The sequence below is a fragment of the Manis javanica genome, chromosome 12, assembly GCF_040802235.1.
Source record: "Manis javanica isolate MJ-LG chromosome 12, MJ_LKY, whole genome shotgun sequence".
In the NCBI taxonomy this organism is placed as follows: Eukaryota; Metazoa; Chordata; class Mammalia; order Pholidota; family Manidae; genus Manis; species Manis javanica.
Window position 1 is genome coordinate 12,111,641 of NC_133167.1, and position 12,786 is coordinate 12,124,426.

The window sequence follows — 12,786 nt, forward strand, 5'->3', positions numbered from 1 at the left end:
AAATGCATGTTTGCATTCTCTGCCCATTATTGGGCTATTTGTCTTGTCATTGTTGTGCTTCATTGCTTCTTCATTTTTCTTCAAATACTTTATTTTTTAGTGAATTTTAATATAGAAAATTTAATTTTTTAAATTCACAACAGAGATTTCCCCTTAGCCCCTACCACATGCACAGTCTCCACCATTATCAGCATCCCCTAAAAGAGTGAAATATTTCTTACAATTGATGAATCTACGTTGACACATAATAATCACCCCAAATCCATAGTTTGCATTGGAGTCTTCATTGCGTTTTCGTAGATTTGCCTTTACAAAGCATCTTAGCACTTCTTTCTCGAAAACTGAGAGATGGGTGTCCAGCAGAGTCAGAGAGTCCCAAATTAGTAGACCGGAAGCCATTTCAGCAGCAAAGAATGTGTGCATCATCACTGTGGCAATGGAGAAACACTGAGCAATCTGTCCTTGGCATCCTAAAGGGTGCTGAACCTAAACCTCAATGACTGTCCAAGGTTGAGGAGAGCCCCAGTGAGCATCATTATTGAAATACCTGAGTGTAAAGGTCACCTAAATCCACCCTCCTTCTCAGTGTGACCCATGGAATGGACATCATGTAGGGTATAGATAGGGCAAATAGGCATTTGTTTATCAGATCCTCAGGCACCAGAACTCTGATGCTGCAGAAAGGAAAATTCATGATAATAAAGTACAAATGATTTTCTGTATTTGACAGGGTTGACAAATGTCTTGTGTGGGTTACTCTGTGTTCTGTATTAGCTCAGCGAACTGCTGTACTGGGACACATGAGGGATTTTGGATTCCTACAGTGTTCCCTTCCAGCACACCTTTCTTGAACTTCGTGACTGCACCAGCCCTTAATTAAGGAATCCCCAAAACATTGTTTACTGAGCATTACTATTTGCCAGGCAATGCTATGAAACCTGGGACAAAGACAAGACACCTCTTCCTGGAAATCTCAAGTTCATTTTAAAGTGTTTAAGGTATTACCTCTCTCAAGAGAGACTTAAAGGGATCAACACAGCACATCTGTTAGAGCAGGGTGTGGCTGGAGTTATTCCCACAGAGATATTTGTATGCTACGACAGAGGCAACCACCTACTTTGCCTACCCTTACGTGTGACCTTCCCGTATTTCGTACAATGTGAAAGCATATAATGCAAGACACAGTACTTTATGAAGAGTATTGTGGAATTAACTGATGTTTCAGGTGGCACTTGCCAAATATTCCAGAGCCTCTGTTCATCTTGATTTCTACGGTGTGCTGAAATGATGTCCAATCAGTATCTCTGGTTAACTAAATACCAGATAACAGATTGCTGACTCAAGCAGCTTAAAAATTTTTAGATCCAGGTGTGACCTTGTATTAAGACTATTTCTTGGCTTTGGAAATATGTCAAGGTCAGAGATCTATTAAAAGCTATTAAGAAAAACCTAGAGTAGTTGAAGTGGCTGTCCTGGCTCTCTCCAGGCTAGTATCCTAACGGCAGGGGCTGCTCCTGCACCCATCGGCCTCACACTGAGTTGGAGAACCTCCCTTGGTGCAACTCAAGATGAGAATTCTTAGAAGACTTTAATCAGATGGCTGTAGACAATGTGCAAGCCAGATGGCTTTGTGGCAAGACTAGGAGCAGGAAAACACCACCAAAGTCAGTCCACCCCTATACCTGACCCACTCTATCTAGTAACTAAGTTCCATCCTCCTCATCCTATCCCCCACTACCCCGTAAGCCTCCTCCACCCTATCACACAGATCTGTTGGTGTTTGGCTTCTATTGTCTGAAACTCCCTTGCTCACATACTTGTATTCGTTTGTTAACTTAGTTTTCTCATGCCTCCCATCCTCAACCCCAACCCCTATCAGCCTCATTCAGCCTTGAGGGGGGGCTGATAAATTCCCTTCCTTACTCCAGTTGCCAGAGCAATGTGAACTGGCACATAGTAGGTCCATAACGAATACTGGTTACAAACAGGTAAGTATGAGTTTGGAAGCTTATTCCAAGGCCCTGCGTGGGACTTGGGCAAGGGAGACTTCTAAGGGCTGGCATGGACAAGGTAGCGGAGATCCCAGCCATCGAATTCTTAAGAGGCCTCTAACCGCTTCCTAAAGGTGGAAGGGCCAGCCGAGCCCCGCCAGCGCCCACTGGCCAGCCCCGGGGAGCGGGGGCCATATCAGCAGATGCGGCCGGAGCTGCAGCCCGACGAGGATCCTCCTAACGCGGGCGAGGGCTGTGGGCAGGCCCCGCCCGAAGCCCGCAGGGGCCGCCCCGCGCCCTCCCCCGCCTCCCGCCGGCCCCCGGGGGCGGCGAGGACGGCCCAGGCCGGCCAGCTGCGGCCACCCGCCCGCCCCGCGGTCCCTGCTCCGGAGGCGCCGCCGCCGGGCCGCGGCCGCTCGTCGAGTTGGCCGCGCGCGCCCGGAGGAGCGCGGAGTTTGCAAAGTCGGAGAGAAGGGGTGGGGGCGTCGGGGTGCGAGAGGGAAAACCCGCCTCTAGCGAGTAGAGCGAGGAAGCGGCGGGGAACGGCGCCGGGTTCCGCTTCCTGACCGGCGGTGCGGGAGAAGGTCGGCGCGGACAAGGCCGGCGGGACGCGCCCCGGACCCGCGGCGCGGCCGGGCGGCGGGAGATGGCCGGCGAGAGGACCCGCAGGTTCACGCGCAGCCTGCTGAGGCCCGGGCAGGCGGCCGAGCTCCGGCACAGCGCCGCGGCCGCCGCCGCGGGGGCCGCCAGCAGCCGGCGGCGGCAGCAGCAGAGGGTGAGTGCGCCGGTCCTCCGCGGGGCCCCGCGCCCCGGGCCCCGGCCCCCAGCCCGGCACCCCCGCTCGCCTCCCCGCCGCCCTCGCGGGGCAGCGCCACCCACGCGCGAGCACCGGGGCGCCTTTGGGGACCGGGGACGCTCAGAGGAGCAGCTGCTCGGGCAGCAGGCAGCGCAGCGTGGGAGAGGCTGCGCCTGGGTGTCGGGGGGGTGCGAGGTGGCGGGAATGCACCGCGAGTCACCTTGGCTCTAGGTCGGGGTGCCAGGGGACCCGACCCTAGGGGTGGGGACGTCCACAGCATGGAGCCCTCGGCCCGCGGGTCTGCGCGTCCCCCTCGCGCCGGCGACGATGCGCGGCGAGGAGAGGACGTGAGCAGAGGTGCTCGCCGCGGACATGAACGGACTTCGCGCCCCCCTCCCTCCCCTCCTAAAAGCCCACAGACACGTCCCACCGCCCCAGAGAGGGCTGGGGCGACGGCCTGGGGGAGACGTGGTCGTTAAGTTTCCACTGTTTTCCGCTATTTCTCTAAGATGTTCGCGGGGCTCTCCGGGTTACTTCCTTACGGAACCGCCTTCTAAGTTCTGGGTGATTTCCGCGGGAAACCCCTGCGGCAGGAGCCGTCCCTTCTCAGCCGATGTCCAAATCATACCCGTGCTTCTCCAAGTTCAGATATTCCAGTAGGTGCCACTCCGGGGAGCAAATGTCAGGAGAAAAAAAATCTACCCTGGTGGGAAAAGGGCAGCGAGTGGCAACAGCCTCGCAGCGAGACGGGGGCTTAGCAGTCGCACCCTTAGCCTGCCTTCGCTGGGCCGGAATCCCACGCAGTGGGTTTCATTTTCCTTTTTGCCAGGAAATATCATTAGGAATTAAACAGCTTCTTTTCAGAGTGTCGAAGAAAGTGTTATTCTTGCCAGTCCCCGCTGAGGAGGGAGCCAAGAGCTGCCCAGAGCCAGTTCCCACAGCCAGGACTTCTCTCTAAAGCCAGAGGTCGGAAAGTTGAACGGAACAGAAGCTAATTGCCTGGCAGAGGCAAGAGGCATCGGATGCCCAGGAGGGTGGGGTGACTGAAGTGTGAACCGAGTTGGTGGCTGGGCGTCTTCTCTTTCACTTACTACTGGCTGCAGTCTGCCGTTACCCAGAGGTGATGCAGCTGTTAGCCACTGTGCCAGAAGCTGCCGGCGGTTCTGATGTCAGCATGTGCATTTTCAGGCAGGCTGCATAAACTGTCAGAAAGAATATTTGCAAAAAAAAAAAGAAATGTTCAATTCGAGTAAAAATAGAGATAATAAAATCTTTAGTCACGCGTAGATAACAATTTTTACTTTTGAACTATCATGCAGGATTGTGGCTTTGTCGCTCTGCCATTTGCTTTGCGGTAATTTAATTTTTCAGTTGATTCATTTCACCAAATCTCAGTGATATGTGGTAGAGAAATGAAGAGAAATAAATAACATTCATCTGGAATAAACAGCTTTAAATGTTCTTTACTTTTGTCTCTAAGTGAGTTCTAAAGTTTTGTGGTACTGGCATTTCTATAGAATACAAATCTAAGATACCTTTCTATAACACACACACATTATTTTCTCCAAATGTATGTCAGATTTGAAATCCTAGGGTATCTTGTCAAAATGGATAAGCTGGATGGCTTAAAAAGAGTTGGGGGAGGGGGCAATTCACTGGCAAAGGTGTCCTGCCTCCCTCTCCTCACTTCAGCACCTTGGCCAACACTCCAGAATTAGCTCTTGCCAAGACGTTTCACCGGACCGAGCACATCTAGTCAGGCAGTTTTGGCAGCTATTTTGGCAGTAGAAAGACATGTGTTTTGCATTCCATTCTATCAGTTAACCCTTTTAGGAAAGCAAGAAGTTGGTGAGTGCTGTGAGTTGGCACCCACACTTAGTGGGATTCTTTGGGGCAGAGCATCCCTTTTGTACCTAAAACCTTGTTATTGGACTATGTGGTGAGAGTTAATCCTAGCTTATGTTGATCCAGTCCCTTAAAACTCTTTATGCTGGCTGCTTCAAGCCCTCAAATCCTGGCTATCAAGGGAGAAAATTTAATAGGATGGGGAAAGAAGATTATGGGATCAATACAGGCAGGTAAAATTGTGTGTATTGGAGCAAACTGTCACATACTGGAAAATATTTCAGACACTGGAAGGTATTGCTTGAGAAAAACCATCTCACTGCTATAGTGCCCCTTCTGAAGTCCTTGTTTTGGGGATGAAAATCCTCCAGAATGTTACAGAAACGTTTGTATAGGGTTTGAATTCTGCTCTGTCCAATAAGAACAGATGAGATTGCCAGGTTAACAAGGTAGTTTTGGACTCTGAGGATGGTATATATACACACACGCATACAATACATACATACTCACGCTCACACACATACACATAGGAAGGACAGGAAAGCTTCAAAGTGTGTTTGGATTACGGGAAGCAGAAAGCAAAGGGATCTTGAGAAAGGGCACTGACTTGGGTGGGGGGCAACTTGGAGGCCAGTTCCTGAGGAAGGGAGAGGCCGGCACTAAAGCAAACTTGATTTCAGTTTTAACCCAAGGTATTGCAGTAGGCTAATGTGCAGGCCAACTACTAGCGAGGACCCACTTAATTTCACATCTGTCTTAAGGACAATTATGGAGAGCTATCTTCACTCCAGTATTCACTGCAGCATTTTCCACAATAGCCAGAATACAGAAATAACCTAAATATCTGTTGAAGGATGATGGGACTTAAAAAATGGATTAAGAAAAAATATATGTATATACCATGGAATATTATTCAACCTTAAAAAGAAGGGAATCCTGACATAGGAGACAATGTGGATGAATTGGAGGATATTATGCTAAGGACACAGAAAGACCAATGCTACATGAACTCATGTAGAATCTAAAATAGTAAGATTCTTAGAAGCAGAGAACAGAATGATGGCTGCTGGGGTGGGTTAAGGGGAGTTGAAGGGGAAATTAAGACATACCAGTCAAAGGGTACAAAGTTTCAGTTATGTAAGGTGAATGGGTTCTGGAGTCCAATAGTACTGCATGGTAACAGTAGCTGTCAAATAGGTGACATACTGTATTGCATACTTGGAATTTGCTGAGAGGATAGTCTTTAAATCTTGACACCCACACAGTGGTAGCTATGTAGAGGTGCTGCATAAGTTATTTGACTTGATTGGTGATCTTTTTGTAATGCATACATGTATGAAAATATCAAGTACTTCTTAAATAAAGACAGTTTTTATATATCAAAGGTATCTCAATGAAGTTGTTAAAAAGGAAAAAAAAAGAAGCAACAACAATAATAAAGAACAATTTAGAACATCCAGACATTTTGAAAAGAGAAATATTTGCTCCTTTGTGTTCCCAAACTTTTTTCATAGAAAACATGTGAATCACAACTCATGCAGAGGCCAATCACAGAATTAAGTAAAGTTTAAGTTGTCTCCGGCCACCCCATTCATGGTAACTGCACAAAGCAAGCTTCTTTAGAACAGATTCTCTATTCAAAAAGAATCATTTCTCCTGTGTTAGGACTGGAGTGTTTTGATACTTCCATTGAATATACATGCAGCGTTGGCTTCAATATTGTAATTCCATTAATTAGAGATTCTTTTTTTGATAAGAAGCTCTTCTTTTAAAATGTATGAAGTAGTAGATTTGTGCTTTTGCCTGAGCTCATTCATTTAGTGAAATTATTAATTCATCTACCCTTCATTAACCTGTACACCTACGATTTGTGCACTTTTCTGCATATACATATTATAATTTATGGTATTTCAGAAGAAAAATCCTAAAAAAAATTAGCGGTTATATTTTTCCTAATGCCCCATCAGGTCTGTCACTTTGAGAGAAATGGAGTTTTATGTATGGAATGCGATTGGGTGGGTCAGAGTAACGGGAGACCTTGAGTAACAGAGAGGGTGGCAGTTAAGGAGGGTCAGATGATGGTAAGGAATCACGAAGGCAGGTGGAGGTTTACCGGAGAACGAATAATCGCTTGGTCAATTTCCACCTAAAGTCTTTTATATATTTCCTAGATCAGAACATACCACTTTATTTGCATGCACTCTTTGATGCATTTAGGACATTTACTCTGTTGTTATGTAAAAATTCCTCTGCAACTCACCAGAATCGTTTATTGTGCTTAACCAGTAGGTTTTCTCCCTCCCCACTTAGGGTCAGTGGTGAAGAGAGGGCAGAACTGACCTCAGTACTCACAAATATTCCATATCCTTGCTGCTTTGACTGGTGTTTATAACTTCCTCTGTTCCCCGTTGACACTGCTTTTGATATTTTAGAGAGCTGTGAATGAGGCAGAACCTTTGACAGACCAGAGATCTTTAGTTGAGAAATAGTGAATATGTAAACATGCTTACAGAATAGGAGGAATTCCTGGAAGAAAGAATTTCCTCCCCTCTGAACTTTATGATATTTATGTAGTCGTGAGTAGGAGGGGTTTTTAAAAATTGAGTGGGATATAGTAGAATTTCCAAAAAAAGTCTGGGAGTAGGTAGGTGAAAAGATGCAGGAAGTGATATGAATGAAAATGAAACACTTGTTTTTACTGTCAGTGTCTAGAGTTAAAAGTAATGCAAAGTAAAGGCCTGGTCGGCATCCACTGCACAGTTTTGTTTTGTTTTGTTTTGTTGACACAGTTCTGCATAATAAGGGTGTTTACACTGCAGCAGAGATCACACGCTTTAGCAGAAATCATAATCACACGTTTATGTTTTCCCATGAGGCAAGTTCCTTGCCTGGTGCAGAAGGCAGCACAAACTTCGTTTACAAAATCAAGGTTGATGGGTACTGATTGTACCAACTAATTGTTTTGACTTCTCAAGGGCACCGCAGAAGTAACTGAAAATAAACGGTAACCACAGTGGGATCCAGAAAACTTCTGGATGAGACCAAAACTGCAAGAATGAATAAACATGGATGGCTCCTGGCTCTTTCTTCCAACCATTTTCTCTAAGGTCTAACATAGTAAATGAGCAGGAATAAATGTAATATGATAACCATTTGCGGAGAACCTGTAAAGTACCTGGAACAATATCAAGTGTTTTATTGAATTCTCAGAGCAGTCCTGTGAAGAAGTTATTATTGTAACAAATGACAGAGGAGACCAAGAGGCTCAGGGCTATAAGTGACTGACACAGGACCTCAGTTACATCCAGAATACTAACTAGCAGGGGGGCTACCTTCCAGTGTTGTAGGGGCTTCCAACAGCATCTCTAAAGTGCAAGAAAGGATGAGTTGACTTTGGTTGATGTTACCTTCTGATCCATTGCCCTCCCTTGAATTGGGGAAGTCTGCCCTTTTCTGCTGGTATTTCAGAGTATCCATCAAAACTCGCTTCAGTTTTCCTCTAAGGTCAAAAGCCACAGCAGAGGTTGTTCCAGGGGCCTGTATTATATACTAGACCCTCCCAAGGCAACTGGAGGTCACTGTTAAGCCTTTACAATGTAAACTTACTCAGCCATCCCGTGCCATCTTTCTAGCCCAACCATATGCAAATGCTGAAAAAGGGTGGGGTTAATTCTTCTCAAGTCCCTGTTCTTCTGGCACTGGCTGCTTCTCCATTCTCAGCCACTTCCCCACGCTCCAGCAAGTGCCTGACATTTTCTGATGCATCTTATGTCCTTGAGCACATATTTCCATTTAAAGAGGTTGTGTTGGAGGGTTTTTTTTTCACATGGTCACTTACGCAAAGGAGTGATTCTAAATGTTTTACAAAGATGCATGTAAAATAACAACAAAACATGCAATAAGAGGGTAAAAGTCAGTATTTGCAACAACCAAAAAAAGGCAATAGCAGGAAAGTTAGATGTAGTCAGGAGTAGGTAAAAGGAGTAGAATCAGTAAATAAAATTCATAACCGTGAAGTCCTGTATTCTTGCTAACAGTGCTTCCTAGTGACCCAGTCAGAGAGGAAAACATGATCAGCCATGAGATTAAGAGGGCAACAGATACAAGAAAATAATTTGCTCTGGACATGTTCGGCTTTGGCTTGTACTGAGACAAGAGACAAGACAGGTTTTTTTGTGTGACTTTTCTTTCATAAAGGGCTGAATGATGCAATGAGAGATGCTCACCGCTTAGAATCTGGTCCATGGGCCAGCAGCATTGGCCCCACCTGGGAGCTTGCTTAGAAATGCAGAATCCCAGGCCCCATGTCAGAACTGCTGGCTTGGAAGGTGCATTTTAAAAAGATTCTCTGGTGATTTGTAAGCATTTAAAAATGTAAGGAACAGGAGAATAAGTTACTACTATGGCCCTGTCTTGCACTATTGTCAGAGGCAATTGTATGAGGGTCCATTACAGTGTAGTTTATTCTGCGGCTCTTTGAGAGAGTTGCTTATAGCAAAGATAAAGTTTAGACCACCTAGGAATAAGAATAGGTTTGGTTCACTGCGAAATGACTTGAGAGAAACCCCTTGCTTATTTGTGTTCTATTTTTTTCTCTATCTAAGACCTTGATAGTAGTGTGAACTTAATGAGCGCTTCTAGGTCAAAAAAAAATTCCATAACGTACATGAAGTGGTTGCAGTCTGAATATACAAAAGCTCTCCTCCAGGTTATAGCCCTAACAATGTGTTCCAGGATGAGGCCAGTGATACCCTGCTTACCAAGAGTATTTTCAAGCAGAATCACCCTAACCATGAAGGACACACAATGATAATTCCTTGTTGTTTTATGCAATTTATATTGCTATCACATTGAAACCCTTAGTGATTTGGAAAATAATTGACTGTATCAGGAAATCTACTCAAATTAGAAAATTAAGAAAAAACGTTTTTTCCTCATACTCATTGAGTCTCAGAAAAAAATGTTTTGGGAGTGGGTATAGAGAATGTCAGAGCCCGTGAATCTGGAGACCAGAATTCCAACCCTGGCTCTGTGACTCTTTGCCAAATCACTTCTCTTGGGGAGGGTCTGTTTCCTGATGTGTGAAATTAAGGGATTAGAAGATTGGATTCTTGCATTTGCCAGTTCTGTGCCCCAGAGTTCTCATGGCTTCTCCTGCTCATCCCTCAGGTCCTCACATGTCACCTCCTCAGGGAGGGCATCCTGGATCACCAGGTGGAAGTGTTTTCCCCAGCTCCTTCTGCTGCAACCTTCTTCATCCCCTTACTCTGCTTCATTTACCTTGTGGCTCTTACCACTACCTAAAGTGATGTTTTTAACGTATTTAATTTCTTCTTTCTCTTTTCCAACCTTCCTGCCTTCAAATGTAAGTGCCATTGAGAGACAGAAACTTGTCTTTTATACTCTATTTACTATATGAAAGTAATAGAGGGAAAACTTCTGTTCCCACTGCAACTGATGTGCTTAAAGAGAGTCAAGAGAGTAGACTGGATACACATCAGTGAGAAACTGTAGTGGAATTATGACTTGAGAATTTTCAGATTGTCAGTATCTGCTAATGACTGAGTCATCCTCCTGGTCTACGTGGTAAGTGGTGGGAATGCAATTATAGAGAAAGATACTGAGCACATCCTGTGTGCCAGGTACTGTATTTATCTGATCTCTTTTAATCCTCATGACAACCCTACAGCAGAGTATTTTTATTCCTATTTTATAGATATGGAAAGATGCTTAGAGATCAGGAACTTGCCCCAGATCAAATGACTAGTAAACGCTGAATCCAGGCAGTCTGACTTCAGAGTCTGTGTTCTCCACGACTGTCCTGTGCTGCAGACCAGTTCCACCAGGCAGTCAGGCCTCATTAAAAATGCTGTTAGCATCCATGGGAGACAGCAAGGAGAGAAAAGGAAGCCTCAGGGTACTAGCCATAGAAGGGGGTTTTTAAAAAGAGTTTCCTAACAAGAAAAGAGCTGTGGCTACTTCTGTTCTGCTTAACAATTTTTTTCAATTACAATTCTCAGCAATGCAGGACATTAAGAGTGACACCAACTTCGGACCCTGGGGGGTCAGTGTTTAGTCATTTCCCAAGAACAGGACTGGCACTGAGTGGGTTAAGCCTGCAAACAAAGCCTCCTTCAATTCTGAAAGGGGCATCATTTGATTCTCCTATAGAAATACATTTCTGGCACAATAAGCATGGTGGTAATTGGGTTGCAGCATTACATCTGTTCCGTTGTCTTTTGTAGTCTTGATTTTAACGTTCATGTTTACAAATGAGAGGTTTTCTTCCTCCACTGAAGTGGTATTTGTTTGCCTCTTGTCTTTCACAGTAGTGTCAGTGGGCTGGAAATAAGTGCTTGTCTTTGCTGAACTCGACATATTGACCTACATTAAATGATGTTGAAATAATACAATGTAATGAATGTGACAGAGTTAGTGGCACTAGAGAGAAACATTTGCCTTTGAGAATGTTAATATTTGGTAATTGAAGTGGAAATGTTTACCTCTGAGACTACAAGAATTAATGGACCCAAATCATCAAAAGTTCCTTTAATTGTGCTGCTAAATGTGACAATAGTTGGTTCTTCTAATTCAGTTTCTGCATTCTTCCTCTCCCGACATGCAGAATTTGGGAAGTTTAGCAGCTCTTGAATTTACATTAAACACCAAAATGACAGAGTTTAACTATAGGATCCATGGGGGGACGGGTCTATTTTAAAAGATGACACCATTTATGATTAGCACAATGAGCTTTTTTCTTCATATAATTATTTTAGTAATTACCAATTTAAGTGACTGATTAAGGCTGTCCCAATGACCAATGACTTTGGCCTTTCAAATCCCACATTCTATAAAAAAGAACATATGCGTGAACATTTGACTTGGCAAACAAGCAAACAAAAAAACTTAAGATTTGCTGGCCAATGAATATGATAGTTAAATTATTTTTAAACACCCATTGTTTATTTGATTAGCTCTTTAAAAGTTCCTTTGTTACAGCTCTTTAGAATGAGAAAATTGAAATTGACTCTAGCCTAGTGACCTCACAACAATGAAAGGGATGTTGGAGCTCAGTAATTATTTTGAAGAGGAAAAATTTAAATACAGAGAACTGATATTCAGACTCATTTACTTTTTTATGTTTTTTACATTATTATTTAAAAGTATACATTCAAAAAAGGATTTTACTTTCAAAGAAAAGTATTTCAGTTTGCTTTACAGCCTATCTGTATTCGGGGGCAGCAATCCAACCAATTTGAAAAATGTATCTTTTTATCATTAAGAAGCAGTGGTTTCCAAGCTGTGTAACCTTGGCCAAGTCTTTAAGCTTCTTTGGGTGTCAGTTTCATTGTCTTTAAAACAAGAAAGTTGGACCTAAGACCTTTAAAGATACTTTAGTCCTAAAAAATCTAGGGAGTTTTTATTTTTTTTAAGAGGACGCTGTAGAGAATTAAAATAATTTTTTTCATTTTAATAACCATGATTGATACGATACATGATTTTAGCCACAAGAAGAATTGGTTCAAATAATCTACAACCAGATTTGTATTTCAGTGATGGGAACGGCATAGTTATTTGAGGATGTAATGAAGGGAATGGTGATTTACACCCCCAAGGACAGGGCTAATGGCATGAAAATTGACAAAAGGACAGCCAACAGTGACAAAGGTGGGCAAGACAGGTTCCTCCAACCTTGGGGAGGGCCCAAGGCAAGCTCGTAATCTCATTTCCCTCTTTCCCTTCCTGCAGAGAACAGTAAGACCCATCTGCTTTAACAGAGCCAGGTTTCCAGTTTGTATTCCCAACCTTTGTAATTACAGCTCTCGGGCTTAAAGTCAGTGCCAAGCTCCACAGGACTAGAATGTAGGTGAGGGGGAGGAGTTTGAACTGTCCTTCAAGCCCCACACCTTCTCCTTGTCCTGGACAGCATAGCAGGAACCTCTCCTCCTAGTTCTGTCTCTCTTTTTGTTTTCTGTCTCCGCTTCTCTCACTTCCTTCTCACACTTGGTGTGATTTCAGAGGTGCTGAGAAGACAGCAGAGTCTCCCCTCCCAGGGCATCCTTCCGGCAACCTGGTCCCTAGTCCAGGGAGTTTCATTCAGCAGTTAGCAGTCAACCTTAAATATGCAAGATGGCCATTCTTATATTCACACCA

General features: G+C 44.3%; 1 protein-coding gene across 3 annotated transcripts in view; it reads left to right on the plus strand.

Annotated features, from left to right (window-relative positions):
• The first annotated feature begins 2,317 nt into the window (after positions 1–2,317).
• Positions 2,318–12,786, plus strand: part of DOCK10 (dedicator of cytokinesis 10) — a 233,745-nt gene continuing 223,276 nt past the window's right edge. For 2 of the 3 annotated variants that reach the window (XM_073218047.1, XM_073218048.1), the window contains exon 1: positions 2,318–2,766. In XM_073218047.1, coding sequence (XP_073074148.1) covers positions 2,638–2,766 — 129 coding nt within the window. In that variant the 5' untranslated portion in view covers positions 2,318–2,637. The remainder of the gene's footprint in view (positions 2,767–12,786) is intronic. The other variant, XM_073218053.1, reaches the window with a different exon arrangement.